Source organism: Sordaria macrospora, chromosome 6 (genome assembly GCF_033870435.1).
Source record: "Sordaria macrospora chromosome 6, complete sequence".
Taxonomy (NCBI): Eukaryota; Fungi; Ascomycota; class Sordariomycetes; order Sordariales; family Sordariaceae; genus Sordaria; species Sordaria macrospora.
In genome coordinates this window covers 1363876-1385824 of record NC_089376.1, presented here as the reverse complement: position 1 = coordinate 1385824, position 21949 = coordinate 1363876, and the positions used below count along the sequence as shown (strand labels likewise).

The 21949-nt window shown below is 51.2% G+C and overlaps 5 protein-coding genes across 5 annotated transcripts; 2 read left to right on the top strand and 3 right to left on the bottom strand.

The window, feature by feature from the left end:
* Positions 1–1068: 1068 nt before the first annotated feature.
* On the bottom strand, positions 1069–1995 carry SMAC4_12964 (uncharacterized protein). Its single transcript, XM_066091191.1, has 3 exons — positions 1819–1995; positions 1564–1696; positions 1069–1511 (listed from the first exon to the last, which is right to left on the bottom strand). Exons 2-3 carry the CDS (start codon positions 1685–1687, stop codon positions 1165–1167), a joined length of 471 nt encoding a protein of 156 aa, XP_065947445.1. The 5' UTR covers positions 1688–1696; positions 1819–1995; the 3' UTR covers positions 1069–1164.
* Positions 1996–5506: 3511 nt separating this feature from the next.
* Positions 5507–8475, bottom strand: SMAC4_06028 (uncharacterized protein; the record flags this gene model as incomplete). Its single annotated transcript, XM_003349285.2, has 1 exon — positions 5507–8475. Exon 1 carries the CDS (start codon positions 6890–6892, stop codon positions 5507–5509), a length of 1386 nt encoding a protein of 461 aa, XP_003349333.2. The 5' UTR covers positions 6893–8475.
* A 286-nt stretch (positions 8476–8761) lies between these two features.
* On the top strand, positions 8762–9316 carry SMAC4_06027 (uncharacterized protein; the record flags this gene model as incomplete). The annotated part of the gene is made up of 1 exon (XM_003349284.1): positions 8762–9316. One exon carries the CDS (start codon positions 8762–8764, stop codon positions 9314–9316), a length of 555 nt encoding a protein of 184 aa, XP_003349332.1.
* Positions 9317–11730: 2414 nt separating this feature from the next.
* SMAC4_06026 (uncharacterized protein) lies at positions 11731–13562 on the bottom strand (the record flags this gene model as incomplete). The annotated part of the gene is made up of 2 exons (XM_003349283.1): positions 11731–12292; positions 13111–13562. 2 exons carry the CDS (start codon positions 13560–13562, stop codon positions 11731–11733), a joined length of 1014 nt encoding a protein of 337 aa, XP_003349331.1.
* A 1502-nt stretch (positions 13563–15064) lies between these two features.
* Positions 15065–17012, top strand: SMAC4_06025 (uncharacterized protein). The gene is made up of 3 exons (XM_003349282.2): positions 15065–15629; positions 15710–16322; positions 16381–17012. Exons 1-3 carry the CDS (start codon positions 15530–15532, stop codon positions 16589–16591), a joined length of 924 nt encoding a protein of 307 aa, XP_003349330.1. The 5' UTR covers positions 15065–15529; the 3' UTR covers positions 16592–17012.
* The last annotated feature ends 4937 nt before the right edge of the window (positions 17013–21949 follow it).

Sequence of the window (21949 nt, the reverse complement as noted above, 5' to 3'; positions counted from 1 at the left end):
CAACGCACAGCACGAAGTTGATGATGAAGAGATCAAACGACACTTGTCAACTTCAGTCGAACCATGGATGCATAACGGCAAGCTATGGGTACCCTCAGCACTGCAGAAGGAACTAGTGAAAGACATCCACGAGTCGCCAGATGAGGGAGGACACGCTGGCATCACACGCACCATCGCCAGGGTCCAAGAAACGTTCGGATTCGCCAAAATAAAGGATGTCGTGACCGAAGCATCCTAGTCGTAGTCGACAGGTTCACAAAGTACAGCTACTTCCTGCCATTCAGAGAAGACACAGACGCTGAGCAAATGAGCCACATCTTCATACGACACATTGTATCCAACCATGGATGGCCCAAGGAACTTGTGACGGACAGAGACAAGTTATTCTCGTCACGATTTTGGCAGGCATTTATGAACAAGTTGGGAGTCAAACACAAGATGTCGACGGCATACCATGCCAGAACCGATGGGCAAATAGAGAGAATGAACCAGGTCTTGGAAGCCTACCTTCGGGCATATGTCAATTACGAACAAGACAATTGGTCAGAATTGCTGCCAACGGCCCAGATGTCTTACAACAGCTTGAAAACAGAGACAACTAAGGTGACACCATTCTTCGCCAACTTCGGATACGAAATGAGCTCCCGCAGAGGTTGGGACTCGGAATCATTCGTGCCCAGGGCACACATACGCGCCGAGAGACTCACAGAGATGCACCAGACACTACGCGACGAGCTTACATTCGTACGCGACAGAATGAGTCGATATTACGACTGCACTAGATCGACGGCGCCGATCTTCAAGAGGGGAGACAAAGTCTACCTTCTTCGTCGTAATATCAAAACCAAACGACCCAGTGACAAGCTTGACTACAAGAAGCTTGGCCCATTCAAAGTGCTCGAGAAAGTCGGCACCAGCAACTACCGCCTCGAGCTACCCAAGGGCATGCGGCAATGGCCGACATTTCACAGCTCCCTACTCGAACCCGCACCCAAGAACGCCAGGATCGACAATAAGGTAGAGACATGGAACGAAGGCGACGAGTTCATGGCCGAAGGCATAATGGATTCCAAGATCGAAGACGAAAAATCTTCTACTATGTCAAATGGGAAGGTTACGGACACGAAAGCAATACATGGGAACCACCAGAATACCTGCTCAACTTCAAGAAAGAGATTGAAAACTGGCATCGCCAGAACCCTGACCGACCGAAGCCGCCAGCTGCTCCAGAGAACCAGGCGATAATGCCTCCAGCTCCCGCAGCCAGTCAGGGTCCCCAACGTCGACAGAAGCACCGACGCTAGCCGAACTACCCTCGACCTCCCCAGAACTCTCACCAAGATCCTTCTGAAACTCCACCATACCACGATCAAACAGGGTCTTTTGCTTCTTCTGGATATGAAGCTTCTGCTCTCGGGTACGCATGAGACGAGATTGAAGATCATGGATTTCTTTCATTAATCGACCCTCCTCCTCCTCAAGACGCTGAGACTCCTGAAGGGCGGACGAAACTTCCAAAACTATCAGCTTAGCAAAGAACGAGGGACAAAGAAGGGAACCCACGTCTCTGACCAACATCGACGCCGTCGCAACTCCGCTTTCGACGAATACACTCGCTGCACGAGCTCGACTTGGAAGGATCCATGATGCAGGATCGATTGTGCTGAAAGCAATTGGAACAAGGCATCTCAGGCGACTGGCCAGGAACCTCGATACTGTCAGCCAACGCTTTGACCGTAAGGCTTCGTTTTTGAGAATGACTGGACGGGGCACGACGAGACATGGTGAAAGACGATGAAAGGAAGAACAAGAACTCACCAGACGAAACAGGGTGTCACAGGGTTGTTAAGGAACGATGATCAAGGAAAAGGAGAAGGTTGTGACGAACCGTTACAAGCACAGGAGTATTATCGCTGGGATAGAACAATAGAGTAACGGAGTAGTAGCCGAAAGGTACTGGTAGATTGTGATAGCTATTGCTTGCTGAGGAGCCCTATATAAGAGGTCTGGGAGACTTCGTTATATAAGGGTCCTCTATGGTGCGCCGCTGCGCCGCTGCCGCGGCGCCGGTACTGCGGCGCCCTCTTTATTGGTCTATGTAGCTAATTACATAAGTGATCCCTTATTGGATCGTAACAAAGGTGTTGAGGCACGGCAGGCAATAAGGTAGTGGCCAACAAAAGTCGTTGTCACCCAAGCGACGCAAACGAACAAGCGTCCCTTTATCATAAGGTTACATCGCGGCATTGAGGACAAAGCCACAAGAGAGGGGGCATCGTGTTACGATCCAATAAGGGATCACTTATGTAATTAGCTACATAGACCAATAAGGAGGGCGCCGCAATACCGGCGCCGCGGCGCACTATAGAGGACCCTTATATAAAGAAGTCTCCCAGACCTCTTATATAAGGCTCCTCAGCAAGCAATAGCTATCACATCTTATCAATACCTTTTGGCTATTCTTACCGTTGTTCTGGTCCCAGCGATATACTCCTGTGCTTGTGACGGTTTGTCACACTTTGCCTCTCATTATTGCGGGTTGGAGCTGGTCGGTTCAGTTTGCCGTGGATTCGCCGATCACGATGACGAGGAGACCGCATGCGCATAGGATTGCTACCGGTGCTGCGGATCTATTAGTGGCGGAGGGCGATCTCTTCGGCGGTCGTGGCGAGGCGTGCAGAGCAAAGAGACGCGGTGCGAGATGTGCGAGATGGCTCAGACGCCTTGCCGTCGGGAATAGGGGTTCGTGGGGGTTGAGCGTGGTTCTGTACTTGACGTGTAAATCCTCGGTGTCCCGCGGGCACTGACCATATCGACGAGCTGCACAGCAGCCAGGGCAAACTCGGCGGCGCCAATGTTGGCGTGGGTAGGTATAGGTCGAGCTTCTTGTGCAGGGTGAGTGCAGGGTGAGGGGGGCGTGCGCTTGGTAGCAGCGCACGTGCTTGTACCCTTGCAGCTTGGGAGCTTGAAAGCGAGACGGTCGGTCGAGACCCGAAAGGATTGTCGCGTAGGTTATTCGAGACTCGAGAGGTTAGCGTGTGAACGAGCCGGTTTCTTGTGACGAACCGTTACAAGCACAGGAGTATTATCGCTGGGATAGAACAATAGAGTAACAGTGTAGTAGCCAAAAGGTACTGATAGATTGTGATAGCTATTGCTTGCTGAAGAACCCGGTATAACGAAGGCCGGGAGGCCTTCTTATATACTGGTCTTCAACCCCGGGTCCTATCTGATTGGTCAATCTATCTAGCTTACATGAGGCTCAACGATTGGATCGTAACATTTCTTGAGAGAATTCTTGTCGAGAAGAAGCAGAAAGCGTACTAGGAGCTCTTGGACGGGCGACGAGAAAAGATCAGCAAACCAGGAAAGGAGATAAAGAAGGTTTGGATGGCCATGTTAAGACACTCGCAATAATGCTTCGTACCATTCGGAGAGCGAGCACGTCTGCGTTGGGTGTTTATTTCGTTGCCTTTCTTTCGCAACTGGAGTTGAGCTGATAGACACCAAATGGCCCTATCTTGAATCCTTCGTCGCGTTATGCGGCTTTCAATTCTCTTGCATATCCACCTAGCCGAGAAGGCAGCCCGCGTGATTTAGCGCCAGCAAACCGGGACATTAAACCTGAGCTAGCTACTTTTGAGATGACAAGCAGTTATACCTTCCAGAACTTCATGTATCATGCTGTCTTCATATGCCCGGGTTTCTACTCCACAAAAGACCCCTACCAAGCAACAGTCAGAGGGTCGGGTGGTTGTGTGTCACACGGACATTCGACAATACCACTAATCTCCCCAAGAGCCGCACGGCTGAACCCCAAGCCTTGCCACACGGCTGGATGTCTCAAGCAACTAGGCTACACTCACCTTCGGGAAGTCTGTTCCTCCAACGGCACGACTTACCCGGAATCCCCTCAGTACCCTTAGCGCCTTCGGCGTATTCCAGCCAACGACACAACTGCCGCCTGCACTGCCTCCACGCTAGGCCGCGCTAGCCAGGCCATGAAGGAAGAACACTGAAGGAAGCTATTTAGGAAGACCCACATGTAAGCACAATAGTGCACACTAGATAGATGCATTGTGGCTTTGCGGCCAGATTAGGCCGATAGGAAGATGTACGTACCTATTAGAAGGAAGGAAGGCTTTGGCATAAGAAGGCCAGGAAGTCCAGCCTGGATGAAAGGCTTGAAAGGATTCAACAAGGCCTTCGAGACCAAAGTAGTTTATCAGCGGAATTGAACTACTGTTCCAAGCCCAGAACACTGCCCTTGTCACATTGTGTACGCACTCTCGAGATCTTGGCCAATGTTATCAAATGCTTGAACTTATGGTCCAGAGTCAGTAGTCCTCACTTCTGCGCAAGGTTTCTTTGCTTGAATTTCTGGCGTGAGCGGCGATAGTTCCCAACAAGGGAACAATGGGTTCACGACTGGAGGGCTTGTTGAAAAGTGCATAAAACGTGTTATCTATTTGCACTTTGTTCATCTTGCATGCTATCAGCTTCTACTTCCTCCTCTCATGATCATGTCTAAATATCACACTATTGTCCTTGTTACAGATGGTGATAGATATGATGACTAGTATCTGAACGTGCTCAATGACATCCTCCATGTACGGCCTAGGCCCGTGAACAACATACTTCGACAACGACAACATTCGCATATACATGTTGAGCTGATTATTGAACCAACAAGAAAAGGATATGATTCACAAATCAAGAACCATGCCCTCTATGGCCAGGGCCCTTCCATCCAGCAGAAAACCTCTCGTCATCAATCTGTGAGTTCACCGAGTGAATCCTCTGACTAGTCCGACATGTCCAACGCTTCATAACCACTCTCCTCTCCGCCTGAGCCAGAATCACCGTTACCCTCGTCATGATCGTCATGATCGTCGTCGCTTGTTTCGTTGCGGCGTACTTCATGTCACACGGACATTCGACCTCGACCCTAACCCAGCAGCACGAGGCTCGCAGAGCCGCACGGCTGAGCCTCTCGAACCCTTCAAAATGCTTCAGGCAACCAGGCCAACTCGGTCGGAGAGTCTATTCGACCGATAGCACAACCTACCCGAATCCCCTCAATAATCCCTGGCGTATTCCAGCCAACAATACGTACGCCGGCTGCACTGCCCCTCATATCGGGCTGTGCTAGCCAGGCCAAGAAGGGAAACCCTGCTGTCACAAGGACGATCCCTAACCAACCAAGGCACTCCGGCGGCGATAGGGCGGTACCCGTGACGACGCCGGCGTCATAGGAAGGAAGGATATTGGAGGAAGATACTCGGGAAGGATCATATGTAAGCACAGCGGTACACACCGCTAGATAGATGCCTTATGGCCTCATGACCCAGATCAGGCCAGCAGAAGGAAGGAAGGCTTTGGCATAAGAAGGTCGGGAACCCCAGCCTGGATGGAAAGGCTTGAAAGGATTCAACAAGGCCTTCGAGACCAAAGTAGTTTATCAGCTGAATTGAACTACTGTTCCAAGCCCAGAATACTGCCCTTGTCACACTTCACAAGCCCACTTCCAGATTAGCCAAGCATCGTTACCTCCTTGGTCGTCAAGCACATCGCGGTGACCATTCTCTAAGCCAGGCTTCCGTTCGTTGACTGAATATATGTGTACGCCATCCTCACACAGTGTGCCACATGTAGTCCGAACCTCTACCACCTCGGATGGCTGTTGATGCCTAAAAGAAAATCCCGAGACTTCGGAGGGCAAGGTACGGCCGTGTTTCAAGACCCGTATTGGGCCTTGCCTGCAACGCTTGACGCGGCGTTTACGAGCGAGTTTGAAGGAATCGGAGACGTCAATCCACACTCCTCCTGGGTCTACTTTACCCTGCTTCCGCGTTGTATGTTGGGGTTCGCCAACATGGGCCCATTCTCCGGAGAATGCAAGTAACTCGTAGTCGTAGTCTGCGTACTCAAGGGCTTTTGGCCCTTTAAGCACCTGGCAGATATAGTGCCAAAAGTTCATACACGACCGGCGATATGTTCCTTCGAGTGACATATCAGTAGCATGTGGATCAGCCAGAATCATCGAGTTCTGGTAGTGTCGGCTGTAGTACGCCCAGACAGGCCACAGACGGCTCCCAGAAAAGAGGTCCGACCTAAAATCAAGCATAGATTCCCAAAACATATCGTCACTCCAATCCTCTTCTGGGAAATGGCTGACGACAGTCGTTGCTGTGTTGAGATGATTGTTGAAGAGCTTGTCTAAAGCGCACCAAGTGCATGCTGCTGCGGGTGCATCTTTGTCGATACTAAAGTGTTTCCGGTTCTCCTCGATCTTAAAAAAGATATCGAGTTGGGCAAACGCATGTTTCACGAAGCTCATATCCTCTGCGAGTGTAAAGGCCGTCGGATTCCCGTACTCCGCCGTAAGTCCTGGGAGGAAGTGCTCTCGAAACATTCTGAGACAGTTCAGATCATCGACGTAGAAGTAATCCATAGCTGGACGCACAATAATGTTGATGTTGAGGTCCCAGACGCGGATGCTGACATAGCGCTGATCGTGAAGGGCCGTGATGCGTGCCTCGTGGCTGACTTTCAGAAGGGGATTCGAGTTGTACTCCACGAGGAGGTCGTTTTGGCAGTGCTCCTTGATGTATATGTACGGACGCAGGCGGATGTTGGTGGGATCAGGAAAGTCCTTGGGGTCACACACGCCCCAGATCAGGGTCCAAGGTACGGGCGGGTTGTCTTCGTAGTCGTTGAGGAACTCTTCCCACACCATGAGACGTACTTCAGACGGAAAACTGGGGAACTTTGGAAACGTATCCTCGGAGTGCTCATTCGGCTGCTTCGACTTGGATTTGGCTGTGTGCGAACGGGGCTGCTGCTTTTGGACGGTGCTCAGTGACCGCGTGGTCATCTTGTGGGCGCGCATTTCGGCGGCGGTGCTTCTAGGGATTGAAGCCCCAGGATGGGTAAACTGGCAAAGGGCGTCAGGCAGTGAACCGGTGGAGATGTATGAAGGTAGGATGAGAAAGGTTGCTTCGAGACGCGAGGGTCAAGTGGAAGAACTTATGCGGGACTTTCGAGGCGACGATGAATTGAAGAAAAGTGGGAGTGCGGCGGAGTGTGGGAGTCAGGCATCCAATCTGTGACTGACGCGCGCTTTGGTAAGACCAGAGGGAAGGAGCAAAGTATCATTGGGGTGACTTTTGCTTGGCGCAAGCACTCACAGATGGATGCCCCAATTCAACAGAGAAGGCAGGCGCGGCTCAAGAAAAGGCAGCCGCCCCGCCCCCCGAGGCTTCAAGGTCATTGACAGTGCAGGCAGGAACGTTTGGTGCGTCTGCAGTCACAAAGGTGTGTAGTTGCCCCTGATACAAACAAGGCTGAAGGGAGTTTCAGCCTGCCAGACAGCCTGCTTAACATTGCATCACCTTGTGCAGAATACCCAGGTCTGACCTCCTGCGTCGGCCATGTCCACATGTGCGGAGCGACTCCTCTGAACTCGGTTGTCTCTAATCATCGCGGCCGTCCTTGATATCTGCCGACTTCCCAAACAAGCGCCAAACCATCTCCGGACCGTGATTTCGGCTTCATTCTTTGACCAACCATCACCTCCGTACCTATGAAGAAACAGGGCTAACACATCTTTCTGTCGCCCGTTTCGAGTTGACCACGACCCCAACCCTGATGCCGAATCCCGACCACAAACACACCCTCCACTGCAAGATTGACCACAAGCACAACCACGACTACGCTGACAAGCATGGACAGAAGTACGCTCATAACCATGGCCACAATTGCGTGCCCTTATCTTCACCACGCCGCCACCCGACATCGCCCATTCTCCCCGTCCCGATGATTGCAAGAGTCACCGATAGCGCACCGGGGCTCCGAGTCCGATGGTGTTCACTTCGAGCTACACCCAAAAGAGCGGTGGACGTACAATTGGGGTACCCCGCAGGTCAGGTCAAGAGGAGGAAGAGAGAACACTCGTCTGGGCTAGGAACTTCCTTTCAGAACACAGGCTTCGCATTGTCCAAATCAAGTGCCAGATCCCAAGGGGGGCGGAGACTTGAAAAAAGGCTCGAAGGCTGAGGTCTGGAAGGGCGTTTGTAACTCAGCCCCGTGGGACTGGGAGTGCAGATTGTGGTGAGGGAAGTGAAGAGATAAACATATGCGAGGGGGAACACCGAGCTATCAAGACAAGAAGCCGAAGTTTTGATGCACTTTCTGCTGGGAGAGAAACCTCGCCAGTCGCGGAAGAGGTCTTGGTATGTTTAGAATGATAGAGCCCGCCCCGGAATACGTTGATGATCTAATTGGGGTCCGGAACCTCGCTCTCGGATACCACTCCATCAACTAGGAACCGTCCCCAACGGCAATTTTGCAAGTGCCTGTCGCTACCAAAAATCCAGTCGAGTTCCCGCACTGACGGTACTTTAGATGTAAGGGCCCATCAATCCTATGCAGTCAAACCAGTGGTCTGGCATGGAAGGACTTCTAAGAAGAGGTGTGATTCGCAACGTCGGTCTTGGCGGATTTAGGCAAATGGTGCGTTGCAGATGACGACCAGAGACGTGGGTAGATTGTGTAGATTATCCGCCTACTCAACCGGACGGAAGCCCGAAAGTGATTATCGTCTGCAGTAACGCCGTGTCATTAGGAAAAAGAGGAAAGGAAGGACAAAATATCAAGGAACATAAGCCCGGAGCAATCCCCTTATGCCCAGCGCGGTCCTCGCAAAGATCTGCTCGGGACTATCCCAAATAGCACAACCGAAAAGTCGCATTCCACGAAGATGACGAAAAACCTCCTCTCCCTCCTGGCCCTCGCCGCCAGTGCTGTCGCCACCCCGACTCCTCCGCCCCTAACCTTCCTGTACAGCGTCAACCTCACCATGCCCGCCGGCACCGAGCTCGGCCACGTTCCCTACGGAAGCAGAGCTCTGTTACCTATCTCCGGCGGCACATTTTCTGGTCCCAAGCTCAACGGTACGCTTCTCCCTTCTCCCAGATCCCCTGACTATTTCCTGCCAGATTTTCCGAATAGTCCCATCGAACCATCAGCCGCTAACCCTCCCTCCTCTTCTTCCTATCACGCAGGCAAAGTAGGAATCGGCCTCGACTGGGGCCTCACCGACTCCAAGGGTATCTTCAGCCCCGACGCCGTCTACGCCCTGCACACGGACGACAACTCCACCATCATGGTGACCGAGAAGGGCCACGCGCCGCACGTGCACATCCTGTTCGAGACCAGCAGCGACAAGTACGCGTGGCTGAACTCGATCGTGGGGTACGCGACTGGTGCGCCGTTTGAGGGCGGGGTGACGCTGGATGTTTGGCAGGTGAGCTAGCTTGATTTCCTGTTTCGCCTTTCTTTGCTTCTTGTTCTGGGTGGGGTCCTCGGTCGCCCACTAGGGGTGGTGAAGTTGGGATGGTGATGGTTGGGGTTTGTCGTTTTGGGTTGGGGTGGGATGTAGGCGACGAAGTGTCGTTGAGGGTGGCGGTTTGAGTACTAAGATGGCCAGATGAGAGGACAATGCTGACGAATGGATGCCTTCTGTTGGTAGATTGGGGGATAAAGCTCTCGAAGACTTCTGGTTTCTTGGGCTGCGATGAAAACAGATCCGTGTCAGGTGGGGCTTTCGAAAAATAGTTGCCCACTGCGACAAGCGCCCTCGTTAGATACCGAGTGCACCACTTGAAGGTGTCGGGGGGTTAGGGCACAGGGAAGTCATATGCCCTATACAGGACCGGATCGACCGATATTCTCTTTGATTTGAGGCCATTCATTTTCTCCAATTCAGCCTTGAACCATCTCCTGTTGTCTTCTGTATTCCTCGTGGGAGGTGAATTCAGAAATAGTCTGCCGAGAAGCTGGTCAATGAAAGAGCCCATGTCGTCCTGCTTGAATATCCTGCTATAAAGGTCGCCATTCTCACCCCAGTTGACTGGGAGCGCTCGTCGATCGGCGAGCCACTTGTCAGGGTCTGCGATCGGTCCTTCAGCCTCGAAAACCGAGTTAATCTGGGAGCTGAGTTCTTGCTGTAACAGTTTTCCACTTTTACCTTCAAGCACAGAGCATATCGCCTCCGACTGGCAATCACTTGGCGAAACGCTAACATTGTCAACGTCCTTCTCCCGATGCTTCCTGGTGATAAGGAGCACTTTTCTGTGCACGGGGTGACCCTCCAGCCTTGAAAGAGTCTAATGGTAGTATGTGCTGTGAAACGAGGTTGGATCTGACAAGTTTTCCTTTGATAACTCTGTTGATACCGGGTTGAGGCTATCCTCTGCAGGTACAGAGTGGCGTTTAATAATGTGCTGGGCAAATCGAACCAGTTGAGCAATATTGCACTCAATAACAATCTCTCCTGCACTGATGTGGTCGCTGTCGTCGTCATAGCATCCCCATACACCGCCCAGTGGAGAATCATCTTGAAGGAGCCGAATAAGAAAGCTGACCCGTGAATCCAAATCAAATTTATGGAAGACGAATGTAAAGAGCAGCTCCTCAAGAACAGCGTAGCCGTACTCGTCGCTGTTTTGAGTGCCAACTCTTCGGTTGACAATTCGGCCGCAACACTTGATCTAGTGTGACGTTTTCTGCACCTCCGAAAGGCAAGACATCGAAAATTCGTGCATGTTTTTGAGTAACCAAACTGGTAACATATCATCTCGACATGCAAGATCCTCAGGCCTCAATGGTGAATGAATACATCTGAGTTCCCTTCGCACAATGTATCGGTAGATGATGTCGGTGGAAAAGGGAAACGTTTCACTCATGCAAAACCACCACAAAGCCTGAATTTCGGCAAAATCTGCACCTAACCGGATGCCCTCCGAATCAGAGATTCCATTCAATGCATCCAGTAATGTACCTGTCAAATATCCTTGAGCTGCTGTAAAAAGCAAAGAGGACAGATAAAAGTAAGCGAGCACACTTTGCTCTTGACCATCAACCTGAAGTCGGGTAGGTATACGAATAGGCCATTGTGGAAAGTGTAGGCCCGTCTTAATAGACGCACTCTCTTGTAGGCCATACTCGTGCAAGAATGGCCACACTCCATGTATGATACGAGTCTGGGGATAGCATGCCTTCCTACCCGCGCTTCTTTGTCTTGCTGCCACTCTACCAAGAGGCTAGGATATCTTTTTGTAATAAGAATCACTAGATCGGCCAGCCATTCACTCCAGGCTCCGCCGTCAGTGTTATGGCGCATGGAAAGGGTGGCGTGGTCAAGAATGGCTGCTATGGCTTGATATCGATCCTGTACTCTTGTAGGCATTTCTTCCACGAGTCGCGATAGTACCAGTTTGTTATCGCTAACGATATCTTGGATAGAACACCGCAATCTCTCTTGCCGAAGAAGGTCCAGACGCCGGAAAACTCCATGAACCGTACACCAGGTATCGGGAGATTAGCGATTGAACGAGCTCAATGATGACCTCCTGTCCAGTCAACACGGGGCTTTCCATAATAGTCCTGCCAAGTGGTTTGTCCAGTATGAAATCCCTCGCTGTGCGATGAATAAAAGTAATTTGGGTACAAAACGCGGCGTCCCAGAGCTTTACCAAGTCATGTGCTGAAGGCAGAAGCTCGTCCTTGCAATCTTGATCAGGAGAGAGAAAGGCAGATAAAGGCATTAGAAGCAGCCCGGTCCAAGTACGAGGCACAAATTCCTCGAAAGACCATCCTCTGGGTGCTTATTTGTCACGAATTTCGAGGAGGCCACCGCAGCACAAATGAATTCGCTAGCGGGTACGCTCAATTGCGACGAGCAAGTCTCAGTATTGGTGTGTGCTTGCGGTGGAGAATTTGTCGGCGCCATCTGTCGTTGGATGAGATCGTTACGTCGAGTAAAGATAAACTATCTTCATCGGAAACCTCCACATTACTTGACAAGCTAGGGGGCAGCGTGTGCCATTGGATCACCAGCTGAAAGTAATCCGCTGCCTCAGCACGGTAATCTTCCTCGTCTTCGCCATGTCTCTGCCATGTCTGCTTGTACAAATTCTCAACACCTGTTGGCATTTTCTCGATTCGCCTCGGGACCTCGCCCAGAGAGCCGATGGCCTCACGCCCGTTGTGGATCCTGTGTAGGACGAGGTGAACCCATAGAAAGACACCCTCTGACCGGTCGATGACTAGGTTTATGATCTTATCACGAATCGCTTCGTTGTTGTTGGCATTGCTTCCCGTACCAGAAAGCGAGAAGTCACTAAGGAAGTTCCTGACTGTCACAGAAACATCCTCTCTTGTGAGATCCTGTAGCCTGAGTTTGCGAAATTCTCCTCCCATTATCCTGTCGAGTGGGACTTCTGGACGGCTGGCAAGGCAAAGATTTATTTCAGGTTGCGCTTGCAATAGATCTTTGACGAAGCGATGAAATTCCACCCTGTCTTCGTCATCGATTTCGTCAAGTCCGTCAAGGAATATGCAAACCCGTTTGTCGAGAATGTGAAGGGCCCTCGACAGAACTTGTCTAAGCTCTGATTTGGACCACTCGTCGGCATAGGAGCGCTGGTTGAGGAAGGAAAATTGAAGCATCAGTTGGTTGACGAGCCCGGCAATTTTGCTCAGTAGCTGATGGAGTAAAGAGCAAAGGAGTCTCTGCAAACTCTTCTGATCCTTTGTTCCGGAAGTCCATAGGAAGTGAGACAGGATGATAGGATGATTGGCCCAGTTGATGAGTCGGTTTCGGGTCCGCTCGTCTCTGACAAGCAATTTCATCAAAGTGCTCTTGCCCTCGATCCAGTACATCCTCTCACTTTACTCAAGCCATGCGACAAAATTGTCCCATTTGCTATGCTTCTCGTTACCGAAGATCCATTGCAAGGTCCTCTTATGTGATTCTCTCACTTGGTCTCGCCTCGAGTGAAGATCAGGAAACGCCAGGCTGCTAAGAACTTTCAAGTGTTAAAAAATTTCTTCGGCTTCTTTCGTGTCTTGCGCCGCATATTGAGAGTTGAGCCTGTGTGGCAATGATGTTAGGGTCACTTGTCCTCATGGTATTACGTTCGTAAATAAGAAAATGCATACCATAATAGCCGGAGAAGCCCAGTTTGCAGTGTCTGCTCGGCCCGTTTCATATCCCTTTCAAGGTCTTGAAGATTTGAACTCTTGACAAATGTTTTCAACACTCACATAAGTGGATGCCTCTTAAGACGCTGTGTGGAAGATGCCAAATTTGCACCGTCCCCGTTGCTGCTTGCGTTTGCCTCCGACTCCTTGGATCCGAGCTTCCCGCGAACTCGGGACAAGAAGCGGTGACGTTTAGAATCCGAGGTCGTTTTGTCCGTTGTCCAGTCTATCTTCTCAACCTCATCGGCCATAGCGCGTGCAGCGATCACGCACTGTTGTGCGGTCTTCTGAAGTTGTTTGTGCTCTTCGGTGCAGACACCGGCTGAATCAAGTGCCGATAACGATTGCTCCAGTTGTTCAGACAGGCCCCACAAAGCCACTGACGGTGTAGATAGAGCGGGATCGGGCGAGCCAGTCTCGACAATCTTCCTAGTCAGGTTGATGAGCTCGCCGGTAAAGCTGATGATTTGAAGGGCGCCACCAAAGATCCCTAAAATTGTTCCTGGATCCGCCATCGTGTCGTGAGCCCGTGGAGGCCAGCGCGCCGCATCGGTGAGTACGGTACGAGGGGATTGTTGAGATATATGATGGCGTTGATGTACGAGGTTCTCTCACGAGAAAATGCAAAGCAAGGCTTGAGATGTTGAAGGATTGCTGGAGACGGTCTTGTCATCTTTGAGCCTACCTCATCTCTGGTCCCTCTTAAGCTTCTTTCAGCCCACCAAACACAATATTGTCAGCTGTCCTGACTGCTTAATGGGCAGATCTCCTCCCGCGGGCGCAGCATATCTGAAGCTGGTCTACTGGTCCAATCCCGACATGTACCTGTCGCCAAATGATACCCAATTCCACAGAGGTAGCTAAGGAGTGGAGGAGCGGGTGTTCTTGGTCTCAAGTTGGGCGCCGGCGGCAATTGATCGTGTCTACGCGCCACTGAATCGCCCATTCTTCTTATATAATCTTTATATGTCACAAAAACCCAAAGATGTGAGGAACGCATTCCAAGTTTGTTCATGATGGTTTCTGCGGTAAGCGATTTTGTGGCTTTGCTGGCGGGTGTCCGTTGCGTCGTTCGGGCCACTGGGAGCTTCAGGCTCTTCAATTCTTTGCTGCGGAGTTGGCCCGTTGGTTTATGGACGACTCAATTGGGCCGGAGCCGTGTTGGGCTTCTTTCAACGGAAATCTTTAGAGAGGGATGAGGCAGATTAGGTCAGTGATGATTTTTGTTCGGTTGGTAGTGTCTTACGAGAAGACGAGGGCGAACGGTCCGCGGTAGGAATACCTAGCTTCACAGGATTTCATGGAGGAGCCTTGGAGGGGTTGGCCACGACGCTACAGCGGGCACAGCTTGTTCACAGGGGCAGGGAAAGGGCAACGGCGAAAGTACCTTATCAGCTTATCGCGCTTATCAGATAGCATCCAGTGCCCTGGGCTGCTACCTAAGTACCAAACCACCAAGTTGCAACATGTTTTTGTGAGCTCTCTTCACTTGTGCCAACACCGGTTGGAAGTTCAGAGTGGATTGGAGCGGTGCAGCCATTTGAAAGACGTCCAATTCAGGTCTGACTTCTGCTTATTTCGTAAAAGATTGCCTTCTATTAAGCATTGATCATGTGGCTTCAACCCTAACCCCAGGCCCTTTATGGCGAGATCTCGCCACTAATATCACAAACTCCATTCACCTTAAACTAGGTTGTTTGTTCGTCTTTTGATTGACGGGGTTTTTTATGCCGGGCCAGGTCGCTTTCTCTCGGTTAGTGGTCTCTGGTGCACACAATCCCACAGAAGCTGCCACTTGCCAGAGTTCAACCCGAGCCATGTCGCTCCTTCTTCTCTCTAATCGCGACTTCCTCTTGGCTTAGAGGTGTTACCCATCGACAATTTCCCATTTTCTTTTAGCCAGGAATGTGGTGAAGCCTGCCTTCGCTCAACAAAGATGAAGAGCAAAGCAGGAGCAAAGTCAGGAAGGAGCTCTGGGATGACGATATGTCCACAGAGATTCCATCTTGTTCCCGCGTCTCTCACCAGGCAACGAATCGGGAGATCCTTGGACGCGTACGCTCGATGCAATGCATGATGCTGTTCACCTCAGTTCCCCGCACCGTCACCACCAGACACAACAGGTAGCTTCCTAGCATTCATTGCAGTCCGAGTCCAAGAGACACAAGCACATTGGCAGACCATCTCAAAAGGCGCCCAGCACCACTTCCGCCACTTCGGGTCGCACCTCATCTCGGGTGACACACATGAACTGGATGACGTCGCCGTTACGGATGTCCACCAGCTGACTTGCCTGCACCTCCGCATTGTCCTCCTTCCCGTGCAGTAACAGCAGTGTCGTCATGTTATTCAAGATAGGAGTAATAAAGTGTGTGTTTTCTGCTGTTGAGTGATAAAGAGCAGTTCCTCGTCGTTCTCCTTTCTCTTCGACATATCTTCAATCGGCTTCTCGTGTAGTCGAAGTCAATAACTACGCAACAACATGATCCATCCAGAGCAAGTCGCCGACATGCTTCGGCCCATCACATCCACCCTCCTGCCAACGGCTACGTCTGTGCCGGGACCGGTCCCAACCGTGATCCGTACGTATCTCGTCCCCATGTTATAATCCTCATCCGGGACCTGTCAACCTCGATTACCCAGCTAACAACCCATGTATCAGCAACCCCAACAGAGTACCAGACCGTCGGTGAAGCAGGCCGCCGCACCTTATGGGTGACATTTGCCCTGATGGTCCTCTCCTCGGGCCTCTTCGCCCTCCTCTCGTGGAACGTGCCGACCTCGAAGCGTCTCTTCCACGTCATCACGACGCTCATCACGATTGTCGCCTCGCTGTCGTACTTCGCCATGGCCACAGGGCACGCGACCACCTACAACTGCAGCACTGTCTGGGACCACCATAAGCACGTGCCCGACACCTCGCACCAGGTCTGTCGTCAAGTGTTCTGGGGCCGCTACGTCGATTGGGCCTTAACCACGCCGCTGTTGCTGCTGGACCTTTGCTTGCTGGCCGGCGTTGATGGTGCCCATACTCTCATGGCAGTTGTGGCGGATGTCATTATGGTACTGAGCGGCCTGTTCGCGGCGCTTGGAGAGGAAGGAAAGACGGCCCAGAAGTGGGGTTGGTATACCATTGGGTGCATCTCTTACCTCTTCGTCATCTGGCATGTGGCGCTCCATGGCGGACGGACTGTCAGTGCCAAGGGACGTGGTGTCTCGAGATTGTTTACCGGTTTGGCCCTGTTCACGCTATTGCTGTGGACTGCGTATCCCATGTAAGTGTTCTGTCGTATTGTGTTCTCTGCTCGCTGCTAACGACACTTTCTTTTGCAGTGTTTGGGGAATCGCTGATGGTGCCCGCAAAGCAAGCGTCGATACCGAAATCATGATCTACACCGTTCTCGACTTCCTGGCGAAGCCTGTCTTTGGTTTCTGGCTGCTGCTTAGCCATCGTGCCATGCCCGAGACCAACATCGACCTTGGCGGCTACTGGTCTCATGGCCTCGCTACTGAGGGTAGAATCCGCATCGGCGAGGAGGACTAAGTGGTGATGACTGACGATGGGGTTCAAGTGTGTGAGATGGGGAGGTGCAGTGTCAAAGATATCCCAAGTCAAGAGTGTGGTGGGGCTTCGGAGGTGATGGAATATCTGGGTTTATGGAACAACTTGGGGCTGAAGATGGACGTGGTCATGATATTACGATAATGATCGGGCAAGAGGATGTTTTTGGTTGTCATTCCTACTAGGGCTAAAAGTGTGTATAATAGTAATAACCGCTCATCTCCGAGTACATTAGCGAGAGTAAGAAACGAAATATTGCATTTGAACAAGAGCGGTTATCGTGTTGCAACTATTTTGATTATGTTCGGCCACCTCTCTACTGACTTCCAAAACGGTCCTCCTTGTGTTTGAACCATGGATAAGCAGCCTGCCTTCATCGACGCCAGAAGCAATTGACAGACTCATACAACTCTCGTGTTTCCCGTGTTTCCTGAATGCGGGCGTCTTTCAGTCAATTCGGCATCCATGTCATGTCATCTCCTGTCTCCATCGGATCATTTGAGTACCGCCTATACAGCCGCATTGCAGTTTCACAGATACAGAATCCCATGCTCTATGGACTGATATCTGCTCGGCTTTGTTACAAAGCCGGCAAAATTGGTGTTGCATTCCGATTTGAAGTTGCAGTTATATTTACGATTCATAACGAGTTTTCTTGGCCCATCTCGTCCGCGTTGTGACTGAAATTCGCCCTCAAGTCCTACCATAAATCATAGGTCAGGGAGGACTTCCTCGCCGATGGGTACTGTGCTTCTACATGGTGTTTTTCCCCCTGCCGCTCCCGCTTCTGCTCCCGTCGCCGTCGCCGTTGTCATTAGTTGCCTTACGCGCCTTACGATAAATAGAGGGATCAATCTCGCAGCTGAAGACCATGCTACCGTTGGCCATCGGTTGGATGCTTCATCAAATCGTACATAACCCTTCTATGTACCTTCATTTACTGCCGATAAAGAAGGGCCCGGGTACTTTAGATCAGACGTGGCGCGCCCTTGGCCAGGGAAGAAAAGAATACCATGCCATAAAATGCCATCACGCCAATCCCTGAGAGCGTATCAAAAATGAACTGGAGCTTAGGAGACGTTGGCAAACCTTCCTCCCAAGTCACGATGTTGACGGCTTGAGGCGGATCAAAGAGAATCTTTTCCGCTTATCACTATCACTACGCGTAGATACCGAAACGCCTCTCATCGAAGAAAGGTTGCCCTCGGAAGCAACAAACGTTGCATTCGATCTCCATACACTACCATCCAATGGAGCTAGGAGGTAGGTATGGTTGCAGTTGCTCATTTGACGGGGTCTTACGGCGAGGCGACGCACGCACACACATTGACTGACAAAACACATTGACACGGGCCACTGAACTCTGTGGGTTGCATTCATAGTAGAGGACGTTTGGAGGTTCAAAGTTGTAGTATCCCTCAATCTCTTTTTTTGAGATTTTGTCTTTGGGAAAAACGCATGCGTTTCATTTTCAAAATGATGCTGAACCGTGTTTGTGACAGAATTCCTCGTGAAAAAAAAGGGAGGACGTGTAGAAAATGATGAGAGGACTGAAACACATGACACAGGAAGAACCACGTTTCTACGGTTCCGCGGGCTCTCTAAAGGGATTGCAATGCATTTTCTTGGACGGAAACGCCCGCAGGTCTCCAGAAAAGAAAAGTGTTTGTTAGTGAAATTGAGACATTATACGTAGACAAAACGTTTCCCAAGGGATGGTAAAGTTTTCAGTGTGAAGAGTGGAATGTGAACTGAATCTTTCTATGAAATGGAAATGGAAATAATACCAGCAACTGGAACGAAGAACCGCGTTCGTGCGTAGGGATTGCGTAATTACGTATCAACTTATTATTACAAATACGAATGTTACACTGTTACGCGGATAGATACCGGGGTCTGGGGTAGGACTAGTCCAGATGGGGAAGGGATGAGCACCCATCTGTAAGAGAGTTTGTTACCTGTTGCAGATCGCTGTACGCACTCCGTTCCTGCTAACTTCGTCAACGCCTTGAGATGATAGCATCGTGGCGGTAGGTGCAATGGAGGTAGATGATTGCTAAACACAGGAAGCAACTGAACAGAACGGGGAGACACGAAGCGTGGACTTGTGTTGACGAGTACAGCGCAACTATCCGATACCTCAAATAGCACGAATCTTGGATCTCGGTGTGCACAACGCCAACGACGGTGTACGAGGGGCCGGATTGCGGACAGCGGACAGCGGGCAAGCGGCCGACCCGTTCGCGGCGAACCTTCCGGGCGCTACGGGCCACGACCAAGTTGTCCAACGGGCCGGACGGGAAAGTTTCATCAGGAGTTCGTTGCCTGTTTTTCGCTTCGGATTCCCGAAACCGTGTTGGAAAGGGAAGAATCGGCACTCACATCTTCTTTCGCCTTCAATTTGCCGCCTTTGTTTGCTGTTGTTTCTCGTCGGCCGACAAACTGCCACCGCCGCCGTAGCGATCAATTGGGGCTTTCAATGTTCAATCGCCAGCCATCCAGCCATCGGGAATATCCAAATTCTGGCTGGTCAAGTTGGTCGACTCCAACTCGACCTCGACCTTCCCCTCACCTGGCCTAGCTGCCCGCCTGCCTGCCGCCACTTTGCTTGTCCCGCATTCGCCCAGCAGAAAGATGTGAACGCCACCCGAAACCTTGTGGCGTCTGGGGTTAGGGATAGGTTTGCTTCTTATTGGTGTCATCAAGCGGGGTTGAACGGCACGCGGAGGGCAAACTCTGACCAGAATCGACAGGTCGAGAAATCGGAAAGGCGGCTTGTCAGTCAAGCTTTTCTCTAACGAGCGACGGCGCTTCGGCTGACAGCGGTGTCAGCGGCAAGGTCGATCTTCTTTCGATAGTTTATGATGCTAGAGATGCCAAATACCGAAAGTGCCTCAAGTTCTGGCGATGGACGACGTCGATGCTAAAGTTGGATGCACGACCTGATGACCCAACTAGTCCGCGTAGTCATATTATCGTCACAGAGAAAATCGCGACGTATGTTAGGTCGAATTTGGGATGGTCAAGCCGTCATCACGATGGAAGACTTGCTGACTGCCGGTGGAATAACTGGCTCATCTGAAAGAAAGGAGTACTGTAGAAGTTAGTGGTAGTGACATCTGTCTCGTCGTCATTCCTACACTAGACAACAATTAGCCTTTGCACACTTTGGGCACGGCAATTGAAAGCACCCACACGACGATGAGGTTGTCAGGAGGCAAAGGAACTTGACAAAAGCAGAAACTCACCGACACAAGATTGACAAGGACGAAGAACCATTGCCATGGCTAGACAGAGAACGGTTCCCTGACTACCTATCCCCATTAATATCTGCCTCTCGATGGTTTTCAGTTTGTAAACAAATCATCCCTTTGCAATTTACAAATGCACTTCCCGGATCGCGAATGACCAACGCCTCCTTGCTAACGCGGCACGGTACTGCAGCGCGGCCGATTTTGTTGGTCAGAACACCCCCCCTCCAGAACGGCCCGAAAAGAAGACAGAATAGGGAATACATCCGGTCATCAACCTCCGGTCCTCTACACCGCGTACCCAATGGTTGCACGCCCGACCACAACAACATGGAATTGAGACACCCCCTGGGGGCCAGACATGTTGTGGGGCCGGTAAAGAAGCACGTCGGCGGAAAGGGATTGGCTACCTTTACCTCGGTCACTAGCCACGCCGTAGAAACACAGGAACGGATACCACTATGATCTTCTGTGTGTCCACAGCACCAAACGTCTCAGCAATCCGTCTGTCTCTCGAAGAATACAGCCGAACAAGCTTGAATCCTCGGATGGGCAAGGCTGACAGGAGGTGGATCTCGTGCGAAGAAATCCGGTCCTAAAGATTGATTTGTAGATCCGGCAAATAACGAGCCACGATCCGAAACAAAGAGAGCTGGCCACTCGGAGCTCCAGGTCTGGAATCACAGAACCAGACCAGGCGGCTGACTTAGTAGGGTAAACAGGGCTGGTGCTCTAGCCTGTCGAGCTAGGGGTATCAAACGAGGATTTCTTTGTCAAGTTTTGCCAACCACCCTCCACCAGCGCAAACTCCTCTGAAAGAATCAGGCGACAGGTGCAACAAAGGGGCGCTTCCAGCCCTCCAAGTGGGCTGCCGAAAGAGCAACAACAACAAAGAAAGAAACCTCTGTCACATGAGACCACATTTGATATCCAGGGGGGCCACATGATGCGGGTTACCGTCCAGGCTGGTAGACCTGGCTGGCCGGATACAGTCGAACTGTTTCAACTGAGGTGTGCGGTACAATCCTTCAATCTGCTATTGCTGTTGGGTACACCGTAAGGATTGATCGAATGTTGAACCATCTTCAGGTTCCGGTGCGGCTTGTTGCGGGTGTCAAAAATAAGCCCCAGCTGGTTTCCAGCCCCCTTGACTGACGCCGAAAACAGAGGGCATTCGTGCACTGGAACCATCGCGGTCGGTGATGTGCCTGGCCCTGGAAATCTCAGCACCGGAAAGGCGAGCATATGACAGAAAAAAAGACTTTGTCCCCCAACTCCACCATTTTAATATCCAATCTCCAGGAAGGGCTGGGCTCGGCGAAGCTAGCGAATTCTGGGCCAAGTGGAAGGCAACAACAACAAAAATTGCGGAATGGCCTCACCTAACGATAGCCGGGAACCGACGGTTTGGTGGTGTGGTTCAGTGGTTTTTTTTTCTTTTACAGCGGAACAAGCCACTCATGTCATGGACGAATTTTAGCTTCTTGGCCTTGCCAGGAGTCCCCGATTCGATTTGCCAAGTCCCGTCGCTGATGAAGGGCCCCGCTTCATTCCCGTTGCCGGGCGCGGGAAAGCGGTCTTGAACTTTTTTTTTGCTTGTGTTGTTGTTGTTGTTGTTGCTGGCAAAATTTCTAGAATTGATGAAAAGTCACATGTCATGTGAAAAATCGCTTTTTTAGACTTCATATCACTAATACCCACACTGGAAACGATTTTCATGCGGTGGTATTCGGCGGGGATTTTCCCCATGGGACAGGTGGATTTGAAGAACCACGTACGATATGAGAGGATGGAGAGGAGACAACGAACGACCCAACAGACAGACCCGCCTGGAGAAGAAAGCCTGCTGCTCTCCCACAACAAAACCACAAAAAATATCATGGGGTTTATCTGGGGAAAAACGAGGTTCGCCAAGAAAGTGAGGGGATTGGGGACTGGAGAGAATGGAGACGTTGGAGCCGGGAGTGAAATACAAAACACAAGCGCATGCGAGAGAAAAAGGGACCCAGAAAAGGACCGTTTACAAGCGACCCTGTCCTGCACTTGGGCCCCTGTCGCCCCGGACCACGTTTCCATGCTTGTCCTAGCT